Source organism: Nilaparvata lugens, chromosome 7 (genome assembly GCF_014356525.2).
Source record: "Nilaparvata lugens isolate BPH chromosome 7, ASM1435652v1, whole genome shotgun sequence".
NCBI classification, from domain to species: domain Eukaryota; kingdom Metazoa; phylum Arthropoda; class Insecta; order Hemiptera; family Delphacidae; genus Nilaparvata; species Nilaparvata lugens.
In genome coordinates this window covers 17,491,797-17,516,674 of record NC_052510.1, presented here as the reverse complement: position 1 = coordinate 17,516,674, position 24,878 = coordinate 17,491,797, and the positions used below count along the sequence as shown (strand labels likewise).

General features: G+C 31.1%; 1 protein-coding gene across 13 annotated transcripts in view; it reads left to right on the top strand.

The window, feature by feature from the left end:
- The first annotated feature begins 7,726 nt into the window (after window positions 1–7,726).
- The window catches only part of LOC111043700 (palmitoyltransferase ZDHHC15), a 31,666-nt gene continuing 14,514 nt past the window's right edge, over window positions 7,727–24,878 (top strand). For 4 of the 13 annotated variants that reach the window (XM_022328724.2, XM_022328720.2, XM_022328725.2 and 1 more), the window contains exons 1-6: window positions 7,767–8,032; window positions 9,240–9,361; window positions 10,821–10,941; window positions 12,432–12,655; window positions 18,052–18,120; window positions 22,026–22,155. In XM_022328724.2, the coding sequence (XP_022184416.1) occupies window positions 7,894–8,032; window positions 9,240–9,361; window positions 10,821–10,941; window positions 12,432–12,655; window positions 18,052–18,120; window positions 22,026–22,155 (805 nt within the window). In that variant the 5' untranslated portion in view covers window positions 7,767–7,893. Of the gene's footprint in view, window positions 8,033–9,239; window positions 9,362–10,820; window positions 10,942–12,431; window positions 12,656–15,056; window positions 15,078–18,051; window positions 18,121–22,025; window positions 22,156–24,878 lie in introns of all 13 variants that reach the window. The other 9 variants (XM_022328721.2, XM_039432210.1, XM_039432211.1 and 6 more) reach the window with 4 other exon arrangements.

Sequence of the window (24,878 nt, the reverse complement as noted above, 5' to 3'; positions counted from 1 at the left end):
GATGAAGGGCTTTGGAAAGGGGACCCCTTTTAGTCACCTCCTATGACCAGCAAGGATACTGTGTGCAAACTCTGGCTTCAACAGATTCTTGAGTCTGATGTTCGACTCAAAGCTCCCCCAGCCAACAGGGGGTTACCCTAAGCTAATATTACATTGATAGACCTGTATATCAACTACCATCAAATAGTGAGGTCCTTGTTATAATGGCAGTGTAGGATTGACAATACTGTTGCTGTCCTTTTCTATCATACAACAAAACAGATAACACTATCGCTCTCTAGCTTTGCAATGTTGTCTGTTTGCCAGAATATTTTTTCTACTTTTGACAGTGACTGTACAAAAGTAAAAAAACAATTATCAGCCGCCATTTTTTTTCTTCATTCTATCAAAATACTTTAGTACACAAAAGTCATATAATTGATTTAAAATGTATTTTTGAAACAATTAAATGATTTTTATACATTACCGTATGAGAAACACAGATTAAAATACCTGAAATAACATTTTAAAAGTTGATAACTAACCATTCTTGACTCCATCCATGTTTCAGTTAGCCTACACGTATAGGTTAGACCTACTTGTAACGGTATAAATAATATTGAAAGGTTATTTCAGAACTATTTCCATTGAAATTACTTATTTTTGAATAGGATTCCTATTTTTCTATTATTTTTTAAAGAAATTGGAATAGAATATCTACAAAATAACTCAATTTCTGTTGTTTTGAAATTCGGATTGGTGTATCACAGGTTTTCAGATTTGCCGCCATTTCAGGCTTGTATAAAAATTAAAATCTGATCTCAGTTATGGAAGCAAATTTTTTAATCAAATGATGAAAAAATATATATTATTGATCAATTTGACATTAAATTGATTATTTTATGAAGGAAATGATAATTATTATAGGATCAAATTAAATGGGATGAATTGAGTAACAGCTGTGTTCACTGTACACTCAGTGGTAAAATGGAGAGACTTGGCAACGTTTTTCTCCACTTTCTTTTTCTCCACTCGTCTTTCTTCACTACCATTATAACGTGGACCCCACTATAAAAGACATTGACAAGACAGAATCTGCAACGTCTTTCTCCTATCTTTTCCCATTGCCATTATAACGTAGACCTAACTATAGTATAGGTTGGCAAGAATTTATGGAACGATTGCCGCTTCAATTCAAGATATTCCTTTCTCATCAGAACTGCTTCCTCCTTTTCTACTCTATGCAGAAAGCATGGAGCAATCTGCAGCCAGTGAACTCTATACTAACTGGAAGGGGCTGTCCAATGCTAAGCTACAGTCAAAAGTGTGTAAGGCGGAGTGAGTGAGACAGGCCTACTGTGTGGGATTCCCTTCTCTCTCGTACTCATACATTTAAGCAGGTTGTTGCGGCTCTTGAGTACGATTTTTCATTTTTAAAGTTGAAAAACGGATTTGAATGAGTATTAGGGCTATCAGTATTAGATCACAACCTTTTCTCTTGAATATTGTGATGTATTTGTCGTAAAATGTGTAGAATTGAATAAAAATACGACCGAGAAATGGTGATGTATTGTGTTGCATTTGGATGCAAGATAATGGGCATGTTAAAGGAAATGAAACAGGTAAGTCAAACATTTTTATTCTATTAATTAATTTGAAGAAACCTTTTTGTTTTGCATACATTTCCAATACTTTTTTCTATATTGATTAGTTTATTTGACCAAAAATAAAACAACAAATTTGGTTATCTTCTTCTTCTCTATACTTATAAAAGAAATTGGAATAGAATATCTACAAAATAACTCAATTTCTGTTGTTTTGAAATTCGGATTGGTGTATCACAGGTTTTCAGATTTGCCGCCATTTCAGGCTTGTATAAAAATTAAAATCTGATCTCAGTTATGGAAGCAAATTTTTTAATCAAATGATGAAAAAATATATATTATTGATCAATTTGACATTAAATTGATTATTTTATGAAGGAAATGATAATTATTATAGGATCAAATTAAATGGGATGAATTGAGTAACAGCTGTGTTCACTGTACACTCAGTGGCAAAATGGAGAGACTTGGCAACGTTTTTCTCCACTTTCTTTTTCTCCACTCGTCTTTCTTCACTACCATTATAACGTGGACCCCACTATAAAAGACATTGACAAGACAGAATCTGCAACGTCTTTCTCCTATCTTTTCCCATGTCTTTAAATAAAGGTGTTTATATCTACATGATCATTATTCTCTACCCTTTTCATTTAATTAAAATTTCAAAATTATTCAAGCCTTGATAGAATGATTGACTCACTGTACAGTCAGTCGAAAATTTTAATATTGAAATGAGGGTTATTTTGGCAAGCTAAACAAAAAAGTAAGGTCCTATGCACCTTTTTGATATTATTTCTTCAAATGAAAAATGAGTTTTGTGGGTTGTCAAAACTCCCCCTGAAAGAGAACTATTCATTTTATTCTATCTTTTAGTAAAATAACAATGATTTCTGCGTTGAATAACATCTTTCTTGCCAACAAGAATCGAACTCTTTGTGAATTTAGATATGACCTACACTATAGATTTATATAATTCTATTAATAAATTCATGGAAATTGAAGTACTTTTTTCAGTTAGTTGATGAAATTGATCATCAATAGAGAAAATGATTATAATTTTATCAATACAGAAGTAGTTGAATGAATTGTTGATGTACTGAGTTCTTGGTCAACAATAATTCAATATTGGTATTTATCCAATCCTTAATGTTTTTTCAGAAGTTATTTCATTTGAATTAGAGAATATTTATAAGCTCCTATCAATTTATCATTTGTAACAATGAATTCTTCAAAACATGAATTTAATCAAATAAAAAATTGCCCATACTTCTGTATTCATGTTCGCATGTTTTCCACTTGTGATGGATAGCCAAAATATTGTGGAGCGAGCTGCACGGCGAATTGTAATCGAGGGCTCTGATTGGCTGAAAAGTTCAGCGTTCGGAGTGAGGTGAGGCGAGCAGTTATAACAGAGGCAAGCGGCACGGCGAATGGTTTGGAGTACGGTACGGCGAATGATTAACAGCTGATTTTTAACATTATGAAACACATGCTCATGTTCGTTGAAAGGCAAGATGTTCAGAGGAATGCACGGTTTGCTGCGCGGTTCGAGGTTCGGTTCGGCATGTGTGGACGCTCCTTTAGTTGTTACAGGTCATTATACAGATCACAGGCCAAAGCAACATAATAATCTATCTTCTTCTTCTTTTTCTTCTTCTTCTTCTTCTCCTTCTTCTTCTCCTTCTTTTTCTTCTTCTTCTTCTTCTTCTTCTTCAGCCCAAACTACTGAGCCTAAGAACTTGAAATTTTGCACAATTGTTTATTGTAGCCTAAAAACATCCACTACAAAAGGATTTTCAGAAATCTGCCCCCCTGAGGGAGCTGGGCCCCCCAAAATTTTCACTTTCTAACCGTTCATTGCACAGCAAAGTCATGAGGAACTTTTTTGTTCAGGTACGAAAAGAATCAGATCTATGCAGAAAAATTGCAATCAGGAGCACAGGGGGGTTCAGGAGAGGGCACTTTTCGAAAATTTTGATGTAAAATCACACTACAGCTCAAACTAATTGGCCTACAGACTTAAAACTTTGCACAAATATTCTTCAAACATACTAGATGCGCACTAAGAACGGATTTTGAGATATTTTGGCTCTAAGGATTTCAAAGGATGAAAAAGGATCCTATTAAGTAAGCTTATGGTAAGGTGAACTCCATATGGAACTGAGATAATTGACACATTATATTCTAACATATGTTGTAATCATTGGAAAAATTAGAACAATTTCATCAATTAGCTGATCGAATTGATTTTGTGTTGATTGAGAGCGCGAGCTTGCCACGTGTTTGTTCCATTGTTGTATGCTTGGCCAGTTCGGTTTGCGCCTTCTATCAGCTGTATATGGAGTCTCATACACTCCGATTAGAACAGAGCACAAAATTTTTTTTGGTTAGGAGTTTGTTGATAATTCTTTTTTCAAATTCAGAAAAAGACAAACTTGAGTACTAGCCGTGAGTTTATTAAATATAACTTAATATATATATATATATATATATATATATTTTGTGAATAAAAATTACGAGTTGATGAGAGATGCGAGTAATTCCTTATATTTGATCCGAATGGTTATTCATAATACAGTAGTCGGGGTCACTGAATCAAAATTTTTTATTCTGTATGGTAGCTAATAAATTTCATACGTATTGATTGTCCATAATGTATCCAGTGTCCATAATGGAAGTAATTGAACTACTCAAAATTAATGGCTTACTGGTCCCTCATAGATTTATAGTATTCCTGATGATTGAGCCTGTCTTTTTCAGCGTTGTCTATTAATAATAAAGCTTAATTTACAACTAGCTTACCCAGCGAACTTCGTACCGCCAATATATATCATGTTATACTTGACTTTATTTGGTGAATCATTAAATTTATCTGACAATCAACATGTTCATTTACATCTCAATACGGACTTCCTATGTGCTTAGTCATGCAGCATTCATTATACCGAAAACATATTATTCTTCTCAATCAATTGGTAGTTATATCTATCAGTAAAGTTTTCAATTAAAAAAAAAAGGTTATATCAGTGTTTCAAAGAAAAATGTTCAATGTTTTCATAGCTGTAGATTGTTGATATATATGGTCCAGAAAATATGCGATGAAATCAGCTCATCTACTCCTCTTACCGATTTTGATACTATGTATATATTTTTCTTGTATTCATCATCATATTTATGAATTAGATGAAAATCTTATCTATCATCATCATATATATTTAAGTATATATATCATCAATATATTGCTCATAATTTATCATTGTTCAAGTTCTAAATTTTATTTTGTGTGCCATGTTAAAGCTATATACCATAATAGTTATATTGTACTACTTCAATTCAAAACATATACTTTCTCCACTACATTTAACCAACTTTTATTTTTCAAATTATACTGTATTGTAAATATTTATAATTTTCTTTTTAGTATCAATTGTTTTTCATTAGAACTCTTTCCCCACACACAGACTTGTCTATGTGGGGAAAATTCACAAGTATTTATATTATTTATACATGTGTACTGTATTTGTAATGATTTCTGTGAATAAACTGAATTTGAATTTGAATTTGAATTTGATGTACGATGAATCACACAGAATTCCATATTCTTTCCATTTTAGGATGAATATAAGCTAAGCTAAATTCAAAAAAATGTGAATTATTCTTTCATTCTCCAGTAATTGATAAATGAAATATGAATACTATACAATATAATTATATATACTCTCTTTCATTGGGTATAATTTTTTTCAACATTTTCCAGTTTCTCAATGATAGGGGAGTGATAATTGTTTGTATAGGTCTTCTAAGAAACCATTATCAACAGCTGGTACCAATCAACTACACTTCAACTCCAAACTACCGTTTTAATACCAGTACACAATAATATTTATCACAGGGTGATGTGTTTATTACAGCTGGTAACTTTAGATGCTAAATCATATTATCACAATATGATCTTGAATCATGATCATCTTTTCGTTCTTCAGTAGCCGCTCGGCCGAAAATTTCGAAAACATATGTCTGTAAAATGGATTAATTAGCCCCCCTATTAAAATTTCTGTTTAGAAACCATCCTCAATATTCACACAACATATTTCCAAAGTTTCATGCCGTTATGTCAAGTAGTTTTCAAGTCTACAGGGAACAGACAAACACACAAACAGACATTCATTTTTTTATAAATAAATTGCCATTTGGCTCAGACAAAAGCCTCTCTAAATGAAGGTAGAATTATAAGGACTCAGTTCTGTTGTTTTAACATTTTTTCAAATCACTTTCAAAAAGTTCATGTAGTACCTACTATTGTGTTTGAGACACTTCTGGCACTATCATAGTTTCACCACTATTCTGTTCCACAGTCCTATCTCTTGCAGTCGTTAACTATATATATAATAATTATATAAAGTAAAGCTGGCTTATGCACGGGATAGGAAAATTATGTCTGAGCATCATCACGTCTGAACTACTGGACTAATCAACTTGAAATTTTGCTTATAGATTCTTAATTAACCAAGAATGGTTATAGGCCTATTCTCAATTCTTCAAAATTTCATTACGTCAAGTTTTCATTTGGCAAAGTTTTAAAATAGATCCTTGCGAAGCACGGGTTCTTGCTAGTATTCCTAGTATAAGGTGATAGTCTCTATGCTAATTGAAAATTTAGGCCTACATTATAGCATCTAAAATAAAGAAACATAGTTGAAGAACAAATTAATCCTTATTCAAAAAAGAATAAAATTAATTCAAAAAATGAATAATAATTCTGTGTTATCATCATGAGATGACATAATTTATTTTAGGTACCTTCTTTTATTTTGAAAAATATGATATTGCAATGAGCTGAATTGTGATTTATTTTTTAAACCTTTCCGTTTCAAATAAATAATCGTTCAATTTACAATATTATAATAATTATTTAGCATATTTTACTGTTTGCTTATCATATGGTCATAATAATAATAATATCGAGTGACCTGGCTGGCTCAGGTCTGGTGTCAGAGTTTTCAGGTCGCAACTGATCAATTTCAGGGCCTCTGACATGACCTAACGACTGCTTTTTAGGCAGCCGGGACCGACGACTTAACGTGTCCATCCGAAACACGGGAGTGGCCCGAGATATGGTTTCTATGCATCATTTCTGAAACTCCCACACTTACATGATTTGTTATCAGAATACCTATTGCTATCATTACATATTCAATAATCCTGTGTTATTGAACCATCAATTAGAGTCCACATAATTCATTTTATTTACCTACTTTTATTGTAAAAAATATGATATTGTTATCAGCTGAATTATAATTTATTAATTTTTGGAACCTTTTAATCTCAAATTGTTCATTCTACTCTGGTAATTATTTAGCATATTTTACTGTTTGCTTATCATAGTCATATAATATAATAAAATGTTTCTTCGTTATTTGCTTCATTTCTGAAACTCCCACTCTTACATGATTTGAAATTACACCAATGCACACCTACATAATTCTACATTCATAGCCTGTAAGTAGGCCTATATTATTAAATTTATTTCATTAAACAATAAATCATAAATCTTTCCTTCAACAATAACAATAAATCATATAATCCAAAAAACAATAGTATATCCTATCAAAATAAACATCAGACTGTGATAGTTTCAATTAAACACAGCCCTCCTTTGGACTGTGTACAAACAAAATTCGGGATTGGAATAATAAGGACTATGAGCCTGTTTTTTCATTCCCAATCATTTCATGACAGTTTATATTTGTCCTTGTTAGATAAATGAAAATTGATAAATGATACGCTTCTCTGAAATCTGGCCCAAAGTTATTCCCTTGCTTGTGAAAAGTTGACATTACTAAAACTACTGCAGTCACAAATGAAAAAATCTTCTCTTTACTCATATTCAACCTATTTCATTATTTCTGCTCTCAAAAAGTTAACAATAAACTCCTTAATGAAGGAAAAATAACGCTTCCTTGGAATAAGACATACAATATAGAAATAAAATAGAGATTGCAACTGTGCAATGCATTTTTCCATAAGAGCCAATCTGTTACAAAATGACGAATCCCACAGCAATGCGGGTTGCCTATCTTCACCAGCTGCCTCACTTTCTTTGTGTTACTAGTCCATTCCATTTAGTATAGAGTTCACTGTCTGCAGCTGGAATATTAAACATTGAAGGGCACTCTACTGAGTTACCTTTCTACTGTTGCTACGAACAAAGGCATGATGCATTATGGTCTTGTAGATTAGAAATCGAAATTCCTTCATCTGCACTTTCAAAAGTGGACGAGGAAGAAATGTCTTCCTCTTTCCCACTAAGATGCCTACAAATTCAGATTTTAGAAATAGCTCTGGCTCATGTAGATTATGTATAAAAGCTGTTAAGTGGGTTCCTGTATTAATAATAGTTACTGTTGTTGGGTGGTCATACTATGCATACGTCGTACAACTGTGTTGGTGTAAGTTTCTAGGTTAAATTTTGCTGTTTTATTAGAGTCTAATATATTTCAGAAACAAATAAATTTAAATTCAAATTCAAGCTTATAATGCGATTATAATACTATTATAATCCCATCATAAAAGTAATTTTTTTGCTTTTGTCGGTATTGTGATTTATTGTATTCTATTTGCTATTATTACCATTGAACAACTTAAATGTAAGCCTAAAATGTAACAGTAACGCCTTCACTCGATTGAATAATATTTCTAAGTTACTTATTATTTGAAGTCTGCAAATATGTTCTTCTACTTGAAGCATTAGCTCTTTATTTTGAATCAATTTAAATAAGTTACGAGAATCAAAGGCGAGGTTAGATTCTGGTTATGCGTAAAAAATGCTTTAGTGTCACAAACTGTTCAATTAATTCTATAAATTCACATAATAGTTATGATTAGGGTTTGATAAGCTACCTACATTGTTATTATTTAGCTTCATTTTATTTTATCTGAGTCTTTTGCGCTCCATGTTAGATGTTTCAAGTTAAGAGATTGAGATAACGCTCTTTGGCCTTCCCTTATTTAATTTTAAGCTTTTCAATTAACTTATTTGTAAACAGTATTTGCAATTTTAATAAGTTAATCGTTTTGCCTCTTTAATGTAAACAGTTCTCTAAAACCATGAACATATTTTTTGTTTCACTAGACTTGATAAATTATTGTTATGATTCAATGGCCTAGTCTAATCACTGTGAAACAACTTAGTTGACTGTAAGCTATACTATAGTCACTGAGTTAACTGAAAATATTATTAATTTTTTTATGTTTATTACAACAATATTATCAACAATATTATTACTTTCTTATCTCTCGTTTCGGAGTTGATCAACTTCTTATCAATATGAAGGTCACACTGGAATACGTGCTCATTGACTCACTTCACTATAAACTCTATCAATAAACCCTATCCATTGTTTTCCATTGGTTTTAGATCCAATTAAGATTCTAAGGCCGGGTAGCACAAAAGCCGGTTACATTTTAATCGTGTAGTCCTAAAATTCCACGAGACCCAATCAGAGAAGTCCTCTTTAAAAAAAAACCTTCTCCAATTGGTTCTCGTGAAATGAATCATGGTATTTCAATAGTTCTATAATATTTTAATCAGGTGTAAGACTCCATCTTTACTCGACTTTCTGTTCTATCAGTTATAAATGTCTTTTCTTTTTGCAGTCACTGTCACATCACCATTTGAAAGAGTATATTACCTCCTATGTTACCATGTATTCTTTGTCATGTTTCTATGGGCATACTATCAAACCATATTCACGCCAATTGGAAGTGTACCGAAAAAGGTAAGTCTCAGTACATTATATTTATTTTCATCTTAATCACCTTCAGTTCTCTACATTGAATCATGAAACATTCGTATTTAGAAAAAGTAAAATTCTGTCATAGAAAAAAATTGTGAATTATTACTACTTAATATTGGAAGGTAAAAATTGGAACTTTATAAGTTACCTTCCAATACTAAGTAATAATTTACAATTTATATTTTTCTATGTAGCTTATAGGGTTTATACTTTAATTCTGTTTTACCTGAATATTGAGAGTATGAACAGAATGCTTAAAATAGAATTGTTTTCAGTTCAGAAGTTGAGTGTTGTTTATCAAAAGATAAAAGTAAACCGCGTTTAGTAGAATTTGAGATCTGACCGTTGCCAAGTACCACCTCAATCACTACCAGAACATCAAAGAAGTTAATTTTGCAAATGGAATCATTGTTTTCAAATCAAGTTTGTATTTATCATTTACAATCAACGTATTGCCAAGATACGTCACTGTTTTGTCGAGCAAGGCAAATTATTCGGAATCATGTTAATAGAAATGAAATTCAAATCTCGGGAAATATACAATTTGACGAGTGGCCTAATAAAACTTGATTTGATTTTCAATAATCACTAATTGGAAAGCTATCTCTCAATGAAGATGAGAAATTAAATCATCCAGTTTTGAATTGTTGCACTCATTCAATTTTAGCTAAACAATTGAAAAAACATTACAAGTCATTTAGAAAAATATTTTTGTATGTTGAATTATTATGTTTCCAATTTTATGAAACTACTTATCCCACTTTTTATTCAGAAATTAACTATTTTTCTTCATTATTCAACTCTCCTATTGATTTTTTTCAAATATGTTATTGTAGGCCTACATCGAATAAATCTTAATCAGAAAAAAGCATTTTAGTTTCATTAGGAAGAACTCAACCTGAAACGTGTCATGAAGAGATTGGTTGAAATTAAGAGGAAAGTGTGTCTAGATAACGTTTTATATTATCAATTCAATAAAATTGTTTGATTTTGGATTGACAGAAAATCATGCTTATCATTATAATGAATAAAGTTTTAACAGTTTGATTTAATGACTGTTTGTCTATCAAATGTTTACATATTCTTATCTATAATATGCACTTCAATGCTAACATAAATTTACAGGAATAAATAATTTTTAATTTAGCCGACTTGAGATAAGATTATAATAAATTTCCTGTTGATTGCATTTTTGAGAATGCCGCTCACAATCGTCAACTAGCCTAATCTATGGCAAACTTCGCTATATCTCATTATCATGTAGATTTTAGAATCAAGAATCTCTCATTTAAGCAGCTACTGCTTATTTTTTAAAGCTTTGTTCCATTTATTATGAGGAAGATTGTCTATTGATGATAATCTTATTAAATTTGAAGTATTTCCATACAATCCTCTGTTTGTATAGGAACTGTAATGATAACAATATTACAATTTTTTCCAGTTCAAACTATCACCAATTGACATCGACAAAATTAAAAGAGCTGACAGTGAAGAGTCGCAAAAGATGATCCTTGAAAGATGTGCTCAAAATTTGCCCGTCAGCAATCGAACTGTATCTGGCGGTAAATAGATATGATTACTTTACTTGACTTTCCTTGTTCGTTATATGTAACTATTTAGTGTATTCATTTAAGCCTACTGTATTTCCATCCCACAATTTTATGTTGCTATAGTTTCCCGGTATAATATTTCTGAGATTCATCTCATTCCAGTGCTTAACAGCATTTCCAACAGTGAAATCACTTGTAAAACAAATCAGTGCTTTGAAGACATAATTGTTCAATGATAATAATAATAATAATAATAATAATAATAGGCCTACTGCAAATCTTGACAGAAGAGAGAACAGTTGAAAGGAAATCCGATGAGGGCACTATCCAAATCTTCCATTTGAAAAAAATATTTATAATATTATAGATATTACCAACGACCGGCAAAAGATTACTATGGTATATTCTACTTATTTTATGACCTGTATTTTTGTTACATCAATCAAGTTGCTCCTTTTCATGATCTCAAGAAGCATATACTCTAACTTAAGCTATATAATTAAATTTCAGTGCTTCAATGATTATGATATCGATTCCTATACTAGACCAATCAATGTTAACAAAATCAATCAAGATTATTCAACAAATAAATTACCAGCATGAGAAGCGAATAACAACCTTCTCACAATAGTTGAAATGTGAATTTTTATATAATCGTGGGCATACAAGAAAATCCACTAAGTCCTTAAAATTAAATTTTTCAGAGAATCAATTTCTAATTTCTAACATCAATCATAATTTTCTTATAGTTATTTTTCACAAAATTATTTCCTACTGCAAGAAATGAAATATTCTTCATTTGTTTGATAATTAATTATTTAACATTCATATTTTATAGAATTAATTTAAAACTAATACTAAATCAAAGTTTCGAAAAATTGGTCTAAGTGCATTTTCCTTGTATGCCCACGATATTTGATTTTTGTTCTATTTATTTATAATTTGATTTTTCTATTTCATTTATTCATTCATTATGAAGTATACCTACTTCTCATTGGCCAAATTAGGTTCGAGCTTATGGATCATAAACTTATTTACGAATAATTCTTAGGTTACAAAACAGTAGCTGATATAGATCAGCTGAAATCAACGAACTTTTATTGGTGTAGGAGCCCTACCTGTGCTGACGTCACACGAATGCACTATGGCTCTGTTCACGGAGGTAGTGGCTGGACACGATTTCGTTGCTTAGCAACCAATTAGGCCCACGTTAAACGAGCGCTAATACCACAGCGTAACGCGGCGTTGGCAACGCTGAACCAAGTTCTACACAGCATTTTCAGCGAGCACTATGGAAATACCATTGCTCAGTCAACGCGACGCTAAAAACGCCGCGTTAACGCCACGGCATTAGCGCTCGTATAATATAGGCCTTACTAGAAGACTACTGTTAATACTCGGTTAATCGTTCAAAGACCATCCAGGGAGAGAAAGTCGTGTTTTTGTTGCTAAAAGCACAAATCTTTTAAATGTAATGATAATTTTGTAATTTGTTTTTGCAGTTATCAGGTACTGCGATAAGTGCTGCGTTATAAAGCCTGACCGCGCCCACCACTGCAGCGTGTGTGGTGAGTGTGTGCTGAAGATGGACCACCATTGTCCCTGGGTCAACAATTGCGTCTCATTCACCAACTACAAATTCTTCATCCTCTTTCTCGCTTACGCACTGCTCTACTGTATTTTCATCACGCTCACTAGTCTCCGCTATTTCATAATGTTTTGGAAGGTATGTATCATCAGTCGAATCACTTTATCTTAACACTTGATGAGTAGTTCCCGTATATTGTAGTTTTTCAAATTACCCTCTTGAAATGTAATCAAACTTCATTTTTTGCTTTTTTATACATTAGAATTTACTCAGGTGATTCATTCATTGTTGCAAGTCTGCAGTCACTTGCATGTTATATGGCTGGAAATGTTGTTGATGACAATCTATTTAAAAATAATTTAAGATAAGAAATTTTAAGAATAAATTAGTGGACTTGAAAAATATTGTTCTGATATTGCAAACATTCATAGCTTTCAATCTGTCTTGGCTTGTTCAAAGTGCTTTATTCATCACAATATTTTGATATATAAATTGGAAGATTTCGTTTATACTGTCATCAGAGCGACAGCGACTTCTTGTCTACCCTCTTGAATAAGCCTTTCTAGGATTAATCTGCTTGATCATTCGGTTAGAGGGTTCTAACCTATAGTTTATAACTTATATTGAAAGCAAATTCCAGTTTATATCTGGCAATGAAATTCCAACTTAACTTTGAACTTGTTAGCAAATTACCACTGAATTTGGATCAGTGTGGAAATTTTGGTTCAGATATGACGAATTTAAGTGTTTTTCCCTTTTATATCATTTGTTCAATTAAATCTGCTCCACTTATGTAAATCTGAATCCAGATTGACATTATCACTTTTACCCAAAGCTTGTTATGAGAATTATCTATTTTATTACTTGGAAATTGTTGCGAAATACATATGAATCATCATCACACTTTGATTTTCCATAACACAGCTCCAACGACTATGTTGATTAATTAGTAGTATGTTATTCCATAGAGAAAAGATAGCATAAATTATGCTATCTTATGTTATCTTTTCTCTATGATTATTCTCAATATCAATGAAGCTTGTATGTTTGTATCATTATCATTGTCTTGATAACTGGGATTCTAAAACAAATATATCTTTTTTTAATAAAGCATTCTTGAAATCCAATATAACTACAGAAGAATGATGATATTAGGGAACCTATAATCGTATACATTTTTGATTGAGAATAATAGAAATTTTTTTGGTATTAAAATGCAATGTTCGATATTTACATCTGAGAATCAATTTAAATAATATGAATTTATTGACGATATTGGTGGAGGTCATCAATGATGTCATACAATCGAAATTCAATGATATATTGAACTACAAATCAATATTTTATTACGTTTAAAATAACGATGTCCATTATTCATTTATTTAGAAAGCCAGTTTGTGGTATGGTGATTGATTGTTAAATTTTTCACTCGCGTTTCAGAACTTCAAATTGATTTTTTCCTTCCAAATATCGATTTGATATTTACAGCGTTTCAATGTGATTCAATGAGCTTTGAATTACAATATGTAGGTTATGTCCTTGATAATGAACTATTACATAACCCATGAATCATCAATGTGCGATTATTTTTAGCTGTTTTACTGAATTTAATTCTGAAATGGCATCATCAACTATAGGTCTGTATTGCCTTGCTACATGGTAATATTTTTGTTACCCACTATCGATATACATCAAACTATTGATTCGTTTATGAGTAAAACAGTTGAATAACTATGCATTTTATTTTTAAATATAGCGTATATATATATACATTCAACTCACTCGAAAAGTTTGTAGAAAGTATTCTCTCACCATTACGTAATATTTAGAATCATTCGCTCTTTAATGGTTTTAATGGTCATGTATAAAGTATTGATTAAATTTTTATATCATTCATAACGTTAGTTCTCTAATAGATCCCCAATATGTAATGGTAAATTAATGAATACGACAGATGATATGAGTTTGTATGAATGGAAATTGTCCTTCAAATCAAACATTGAGGCCCGGTTGCACGAAATCGGGTTAAATTTTAACCGTGATTAACTTTACGAGAACCAATCAGAGAAGGCTTTTTTGAAAATACGGCTTCTCTGATTGGCTCTCGTGAAATTGATCACGGTTAAAATTTAACCGGCTTTTGTGCAAACGGCACTATAACTTTAGTTCTCTTGAAATATTCATATAGGCTATTAGTGCCATTGTTAAAATTCCATCAAATTAATCCATGAGTGAACTTTATATAACTTGTCAACGATTATAATTATAGACTATTTTATAGGTCATTACATTTTGAAGATGCAAATAAAAAATATTGTTCATCTATTCTAATATGATAGGCCTAGGTGTTAAAGTTAGCGAATTGGGAAAAATGCAGAAGGAAATTGTTAGAAAAATATGAAATTTATATAGTTTGTGGAAGATTGAAAAATTTAATCTTATTATCGTGTCGTTTCATATAGTGGAACAGGGTTTAGAATCTTTATGATAAAAAGTCAATTCTATTAACTAATACACTGATTCCGAAATTATTTTACAGGCTCTTAAACATGGGGAAAAGGTTTGTGAGTTGAAAGTAGTGCTTATGTAAATTTGCTTAGCAAAACTATCTAGCACAAGAAAATAACTGAAGCTTTGCGATAGTATGAGGCAGCTAAAACAAATTATACTAGTTCAGCTGCTAATAAATGTGTTCTAACTAACATAAGATGAATCGTGAGAACTTGAGTTTTTATTCAAACTAATGTAATTTTCTCTAGTACTCCTCCATGACATCAAGCTATCAGGAGCTTAGTTTTTGTATCGTGCTCTACAATTATATAAACCAAATATATCGCACATACAACTTTGAAATCACAGCCAACTCAATAGTTAAACTTATTCAAATTTAACGTTTCAATAATATAACTTCTTAAAATCAAATTTTTCAAAAAAATTCAACCTGATCTGTCTGGTTAGTATGTGACATTTGTTAAAAAACATTCCAGAAAAAATAGTATTCTTCATAATTTTTGCAAAAAGTTCAAATCTTTTTCATATGCAAATTAATTGCTTACTAAGCTCGCTAGCTTGGCTGTTTAAGTGTTGTGCAAAACATTTTCTCTCTAAAAATAATATCATAGGTTTTCAGTTTTCTAATAATAACATCATGGATTAAAAATAAAAGCATACATATATTCTATGTAACTTTCAACTCAGTCACATAATTTAAATTGTATGTTGATGAAAGAATCGCATTGGAGCTTTTGAATTCTTTCAATTTTTCCTTTCAGCTTCCTCATTTTCAAGTTTTCTTTTTAAATTATTACTCAAAAGCCCTTCTAATTCGACTGTATTTCCAACGAAATCTAACTGAGTGTTTATTCTGATGTGCATACTAAACTAATAACTTGATTAAAGCATCATTCTATTTTAATATTGATAGAATACGAACAGCTAGATGTATTTCCAAGATGAAAATAGTTGTAACGAAAAACAGATAACGATTATTATAGGAAAATCAATCAACGCACATGGGACTGAGAACATAATTATAATCTCGATTGCAGTTAGTCATATCTTTCAAAATGAAACATACATACTTCACCTGATTTTATTGATGTGTGTATGAAGGAATCAAATACAGTTAAAGTTTATTTACTGATAAATTGATAATATTGCCATCCAACTGCTTTCAAATTCCTGAATATTCTAAGATTTTTCAAATCTCAATTCTGTTTAGATATACATAGGTAATTAAAAGTCGAGGACCTTTTCCTTCAAACCCCATTATCACTAAGAAATAATGTAATCAAAGCAGCTTAGATGCACGCCGTTTTAGAAGTAGTGCCACATTAGACTAAAATAGTACCATTCTATCAATAAGGAGTCAAGCATTATGGCGTTGATAAAACACAATCACTAATTAATAATGTAGTCACTGTTGATTATAATCAAGTAATTAGTACAGTTTTTCTGAATTCAATGCACTATATAGTATCAAAAAAAGTTCAGCCTAATTTCACAAAAATCCAAAATCAACCGATTTCGGAGCTATATAATATACAGTGACTTCAATATACCATTCTTTCGCGCTGAATGAACTATATACTTCTCAAATGAAAATACATCTCAAAAACAAGGTGTTCAATATATTAAAACATATAATAACAATGCTCCGTCCAAATCATTAGTGTAACCCATGTACGTATCAGAATATTTGAAACAAAATTGTTTATTTGATCAAATCTAAGCTCTTGTTTCAGAAATATCCTTGCTGAAAATCTGTTTTGTATCTCTCTGATATAGGATTAATTCATTCAACGTTAATACGGTTCGTCGAATACCGGAATCATCATTTTTTTAATGTTCGTCTTATGTATTTGTTTGTTCGACTTTCATGATGGAAATTGTGTTCATTCTATCTTTAATTGTGCGTATTCTTGTGCGCTTTTCACTTTTTTTGTTGTAATTGTTAATGTATTACATACATAGCTAGTACATAAAATGTTAGTGTAACTATTAATGTATTCAGTCGTATGTATGGGGTATTGATGCAGTCTTCGCTCTGGTTTCATTGCTTTATTACCTTTATTGAAATGCAATACAATATAGAATCAATTCTGTTATCGGAAAAATGCATTGATTATAAATAAGTGTTAATATTAGGTTTAAAGATGACGATAGTTAGTTTGTCCCTCATAGGCTTCAAGACTTGAAAGGCTTGACTCTTAAAATCCAATCCACAGACTAAAAATAACAGTTTTCAATTTATGATATCTCAACGTAATTTTCAATAGGGGAAATGCGTTCTCAACGTTGTACATAACAAAGAAAAAATACAATTCATAAAACTTAATTTCATCTCCTTCAGTCAGATACTTTGAATGAATCCTTTTAATATAATCCCCATTCACTCATGTACAGCATTACACTTTTGCATACTTAGACCGAAAATTGACAAAACTTTCGTGGTTATTATTTTTCTTGTCAATTTGTGAATTCTGCTACATAGTGTAATTGGTGGAGGTTTAAATTGGTTTTTCTTTTAAAAGTTTGATATTCCGTAACTGTCAATTCATTATCCTCTTTTCAGGGCTAATCTAATAGTTGGCATTTTCAAACGCAATTCCAAGAGCACTTGTAAAATCCAGCACTTTTTTATGTGTCTGACATTTCAATCTCTTTTTTTAAAATCCAAATTCTCAATTTGCTCTTTTAATGTTTTGTGGCTTAGTGTTGGTTTGCAATTATCGAAATTGATGTGCTCTAAAATTTTTAATGTAATTTAAAAAAAATAAACTTCAGCTTTCCCTAAATATTCCTAGTTGTTTTTTGTATCATTCACTATCATGTTCCCCAAAAATTGGACTCATAATCCAATCAAAAGAATTTTAAAATGTTGATAAAAACGTTTTTAAATCAGTTTTTGACACAATGGACAGAGAACTTTATATTCATCTAAAATTTTAAGAGATTAATTTTTCAATCTTTCTTGAAAGATGTTTGGCTGAGTTGTGGTTTACAATAGGCAGTAAAATGGTTCTTGTTCGCAGATCATTGATGAGAAAGTAGAAGAGAACAAGGAAGTCACTCCAGATTTTGAAGGAGACGTGGGTGAAATAGTTAGTTATTTATATATCTATTTTAACGTCATCTAATTATTATTCTATCCCACTAACCGTAATTTTTGAGAAGATTAGGTATGTGGAACTTTTAATTCTTGGTGTTATTGTAATGATCATTTCCAATGTTGTTGATGGATTGAAACGGTGAATTTGGCCTGATTGACAAGGTGCATTGAGTATTGATAAATTTATAAAATTCATAAGCAGAAACAAATTTATATTCAAATTATAAAATATGATTTTTTGAAACTGAACTATGAATCAAAAAGCTCAATTTTATTATTATTGAAAACCACATAATTTTGTACCTTAATAATCCAATACTGTAAGGATAGTAATCAATCTACAGAAGTCATAACTTTTACAAATAACAATGTTTACCTGTCTTTTTACCATTTCACAATGAATTTGGAGTATCTCTAAACGGTAATTTAAATTATATTTTTTCAAATTCCATATGGTGATATATTTTAGAAATATCTAAAAGTAACTAGATATCCAATGTTTTTATCAAGTATTAATACTATGTATCAGTATCAGTTTATCAATATATCAAGTACTATTAGTATTAAGTGAATAAGTCTGCCAGTGGTTTTTAGTACAATGTATGAAAACCAGATGCTTAATTTCAACAATTTGCTGCTCTCAATAATTTCAAACAGTTATACTCTTCTTATAGTTCTATCAAGCGGGTTATGTAGTGTATCTTTCACTTTTTGTGTAGTTGAAAAGTTGATATTGTGGTAATTATTCATATTAAGTAAAAATACTAAGAAATTGTCAAAAACCACTGATTTCTGTGTTTTTTGACAATTTCAAATCTGTGGTTTTTGATAATTTCTTAATCTTTTAATTCATTAGTGTATCTTTATTCAGTTTTCATTCTCAATATTGTTCAAGTGAGAAAATAGCTGGCAAGTTTCCGTATTTTAAAGTAAAACTGATTGTTGATGTTGTGCAATTGTGCACTTGATCTGCATATTGATACAAATTATGCATTTTAGTCAATCCACCTTGATTAATCTACTCATTCACTTGTTCTCAATCCTTATAATATGATTGATGTTTAATCACTTTTTCATTGTATGGAATGTTCACAATCTTCTAGTGTTTGCAAATAAATGTTAAATTGTCGGTGTAGCATCTTCCATCAACTGTATTGTCGTTTTTATTTCACTTCAATTGGAAATAAAACTGAGAATATCCAATATCTCTATTCATATCAAGATTCGATATTTGTGAGGTTCAAGCACATTGAACTAAGTACAATACATTCTACCAGTCAATCTGTATTAGAATGACAAAACCTGATTCATTATTAACTAGTTACAAATTCAATGTCAAATTTTTACTCGAAAATTATTAATTCATAACGTGAGATATTAAATTTCATCTATTTCAATGTCGAAACTAGATCCAATCTGAGTTGTAACGTAATTGTCAATTCGTTGCTTCACATCCAAAATATTTGGATTTTTCATCTTCACTTTCTTATTTTTACTATGTATCGAGGATCTAGTAGAATTCCTATGGTAATATCACAGTTTCCAACTCTTGATTGAGTCTATACTTAGTACAATACTTGAATATACTTTGGCTTCTTGAATATTACAATTGAAGAGGGGAATAAAACAGAATCATCATAAATCACAGATCTTCATTTATTGAATCAATCATTCCAACTATTGCTCAATTTATGTCCCATTTTAAATAAAACTCTTGTCTATGATTAATTTATTTTGAATTCTACAATACTCTACTCAGCATTGTTTTTATTCTAGATACACTGAAGTTGTTTGTCAGTATCGTTGGTAACATCACCTCTATCTATTCTCAATAGTGTTTTTGCATGTAAAATAACTCTTTTAATCTACTATTCATCGTGACTAGCCCACATTTATTTATCTATCAGTCTAATTCATTTTAAAACAGTTCAAAACATCTAGAAATATTTAATCACCTTGGCATTCAATTCGCTTCTCATTATATGTAATCAGAGCATGTGGCTTTTGAAACATTTTCTTCTAGTATTGAGTTAGTTCACTATCACTGTATTATTCATGAAATATTTTTCATAATAAATTACTGAAATTTAGAACTTGTCTATTTTTCGTTGAATAGAAATCGCTTTATCATATTAATTAGCTTATTACCAATCGATAATTTATTATATTAGAAGTTTCACATGGTGTTATATAGTTCATCTGAGTTCAACATGGTTTTATATACTACATTTTTACATATTTATTCTTATTCTGGTATAGTATCCATGTTATCGGGTAGGGGTGGCGTTCTTAGGTTTTCATTCTCTCCAAAGTATATCTATACCAATAATGTTTTCAAAAATAATAGATGAATTAATAATACAGTAATACAACTTAATAATGGCTTTACCAAATCTTTTGCTGTTATACCGTGTTCCTAATCAGAGTTTATTTTTGGAGTTTTTATACTATAGGTTTTCATTCAATATAATATAACAATACCTCCAACTGTAGATGGTAGTACTGTATTTCCTTGCAATAAATAATTAACTCCTTACTAAACATCGACTTCAAATGCATTTGGGTTTTGATATAGATACAGTGCATCATTTGTTGAAGATTGCTTCTTAACCTTAGCAGCTTCAGCATAATTTGATTCATTCTCTGCTTTAATCTATAGTGATAACCAGTTAACTAAAACTAATCGAATTAACTATTATAATCAATTGTAGTTCGTTGGAATATTTTTTTAAACTGTTTCTAAATGAAAAGACAAACATGGTGATATTCTAAGAATAAGTAACCTATTTGAATCCTAATAGCAAATGATTTTTCCAGTTGATAAAAACGAAACAAGAAATTTTCATTGTGTTGACTTTTTTATCTAGAATTGAGACTATTCAATTTCATGATGATGGTATAAGGTTCACTCATTACTCACTAATTGATCAGACATTAGAGTATCATTATTTATTTTTCTTTAATAATGATAATACATACTCATAAATAAAATGATGAGGGAATGAAAAAAGAAAACTGGTGTTGATCCTAAACATCTACATTCCCTAAACTAAGTGAAATTTTGAGACTTTGTGTCATTATTTTGAAATCTGAACCCACAGTTTCAGTTTTATGTAATCTAACTAATTGAGTTATTAGTATGAAATGTCTATTCTCACAAGAGAATTGTCTTTAAAATAATTAAATTACAATTTGTTCTATTAAAGCATGTTTACTCTCAAATTTCATCTGAATAACACCAAACATCAGTTTGACTGTTATTTGATGGAACTTCTCTGATAACTTTAAAAATGTTTGAAATAATTAACGTAAGATTGGTTAACAATTAATATTCTTAAAATACCAGGCACAGTTCTAAAATAACCGTATTTGTGTCAGTCACTTCATAATAACTTCTATTTTTAATATGAATCGTTCAATATATTGAAGAGAGCAAGCCTTGATTCAAAATCTATATACGGGCCTTTTTTATAAAAATGTATAACTTCTGCATAACGGGCTGACTACTAGATGTAATTTTTTTCAACTTGATTTTCAAATTGAATTTTTGATGCTCACAATCTAGACTAGCATAGCCAGCTTTCTATGCTAGAAATAAGCTAGTGCCAGGCTATTGCATGTCTTATGTGAGCATCTTATAATCTATTCAGGGCCAATTTATAAAAGATTCTGTTCAATTTCTAACTTCAAAGATTTTTATAAGATTACTATTATATTTTTAAAAAACAGCCCACTAATATAAAAACTAGTTGTCACTTTTCATTATCCATTATTATTAAATTAGCAAATGACTATTCTACAACAATAAACTAAAATTCGAATATGAATTATCATGATAAGCTTTTAAATTCAACTATTCATTCTATTGATTGATGAGATGTTATTGATATGTTCCAGGGGGAGCTGATAGGCATGGGCCGCTTCCATATTCTGTTTTTGTTCTTCATTGCTGCCATGTTTGCAATCAGTTTGGTGTCTTTGTTCATCTACCACTGCTATTTAGTAATGCGTAATCTATCCACGCTTGGTGAGTTCGAAATTATCTTCCGAGTTTAATTTATTGTTCATTTTCTGTTTATACAGATTCCTAATGAAAGACTTGTATATGAAACAACATTAATACGAAGCTGATGCAAATTATAATGGAATGAATTGAAAGACTGCTACTATAGTGAAGTATTGACGTTATAATGGCAGTATATGATTGACAATGGTGGTGCTATCCTTTTCTATCATTTGACCAAGCAGATAGCGCTTTCCCTTTCTAGATTTGCAATGCTGTCAGTTTGCCGCAAATATTTTATTTCCAATTTTAACAGTGACTGTACTGATGTAAACAATCAAGTCATCCGCAATGTTTTATTTTGATTGTGAAAAAAATACTCAAGTGTACAAGTCGTATAACTGATTTTAAAATTTATTTTTGAATAATTTAGATAATGTATGGATATTACCGTATGAGTAATGTGAATTATACCTGAAATACCATTTTAAGTGGATAACTTCGACCATCCTGGACTTGGTTCATCCTCACAAACAGGCTCAAATTTTTACCGGTCACTTCAAAACTTTCATTGAAAGGTTATTTCAGATTTATTTCCATTAAAATTATATTGTTTATTATTATAAATAGGATTTCTATTTTGCCATTATACTTTTAAAAGAATTTGAACTGGAATACATACAGAATAACTCAATTTCTGTTGATTCAAAGTACAAATTGTTAAAGCTTTTAAAACTAACCGCCAAGATTTCAGATGTGTAAAAATCTGATACCAGTTATGAAAGTAAAGTTTTGAATCAAATTATGGAAAAGGATATTTTATTTGATGAATGTAAATTGTTTGACATCCTATTATATTGAGCGAGCAATTTCTGTATTTATATATCTGGTTATTTAAGTTTAACGGATCTCGAAAACGGCTCTAACGATTTTCACGAAATTTGGAACATAGTAGGTTTATGATATAAAGATTCGATTGCACTAGGTCTCATCCTTGAGAAAACTCGCTGAACGACATTAAAAGGATAATTATTCATCCTTGGCTGAAACAGCTGTGGATAGTGAGTATGTAAAAAAGTGAGTATGTGAAAAATCAAAATATCGCATCCCCGAAATTCATAAGATGATTTATAGCCAGCTGTGAAATACCGGGTGTTTCAAAAAAATGTATACACACTTTGAACGTTCATAGAAAATTTATTTACCGTTCTACAAAGTTAAATTTCAGGAAAATAGAAAGCTGAAAGTCCAATGTAAATGAAACATAAATAACAAATGTTAATACTGTTCAAATTGGTGACCTGCAGCATCAATACAATTCTGAGTTCGAGTCACCACTGATTCTGTACATCGTATCAAAACGTCCAATGAGATTTTTCTACACACTGCTTGAATCTCATTCCAAAGAATGTCTAGGTTACGTGGTTTACGTTTGTACACCTCATCTTTTACTGTGCCCCACAAGAAGAAATCCAGTGGTGTAAGGTAAGGTCTGGAGAGCGTGCTGGAAACTCGATTGGCCCCCTGCGTCCTATCCACTGGCCTGGCAAATTTTGATCCAGGTAAGCTCGTACGTCCTGTGATAGTGCGGCGGAGCACCATCTTGTTGAAAATAAAAATCATCATTACCGTATAATGCACGAATGGCAGGAAATATGGAATCAGCAAGCATTGTTAGGTAATTAATACCAGTTACAGTGCCTTCAAATCGAAAAGGTCAAATGAGTCCCCTTGAAGACAAACCGCACCACACATTTACACCAGGCAAATTTACAGCTTTTTCAATTGTAATGTGAGGATTTTCTTCACCCCAGTAAACACAATTGTGCCTATTGACAGTTCCATTAAGTTTGAATTGGGCTTCATCCGACCAAATGATGCTACCCATAAATCCTGGTTCACATATCACCATCTCCTGAATCCATTCACAAAATTGCAACCTTCGATCTGGATCGTCATTTAGCTGTTGCACCAGCCTTGGAATGTAAACATGATACTTGCCTCTCTTCAGAATGCGTAGCACGCTGCTAGCACTTACATCACTTTCACGTGCCCCTTGCCTTGAAGATTTGTTAGGAGACCGTTGAAACAGTTCCAAGACTGCCGTTGATGACTCATCACTTGTAGCTGTTCGAGGCCGACCTGAATGACCTTTATGCACATCACACACTGTTCCATGAACTTCGAATTTGTCTCGTATGCATGTAATTGTTAATCTTGATGGTGGTTCTGTATCATACTCCCTTCTCCACTGTCTTTGAACTTCATTTACATTCTCAAACTTCCAGTACCACTTAATAACCTGCTTACGTTCTTCAAAACTCAAACGTACGTCCGCCATGTTGATATTACAAATTCCAACTAACAATATAACATAGAGGGACGATTATGCTGCCACCTGGCGAAGAAATATAACATTAGCCTTGTAGAGCGGTAAAACTACGATTGTTTAAAGTGTGTATACATTTTTTGAAGCACCCGGTATAAACATGATCATTTTTGAGAATTATTGTGTTCTGCTTATCAATAAATAGAAATAACGAGCGAAGCTCGGTGCCCCGATATTGCAAGTAAACTAATATTTATTAGATCAAATGTAATGGGATGATTTGAGTTACAGCTTTGTACACTCTGTGGCAAAATGGAGTCAAATATAGAGAATCGTCAACCCTGTTATCCCATCTCTCTTCACTGCCATTATAACGTGGACCTCACTATAGCAACCTTCATTTCATTGTTAATAAATT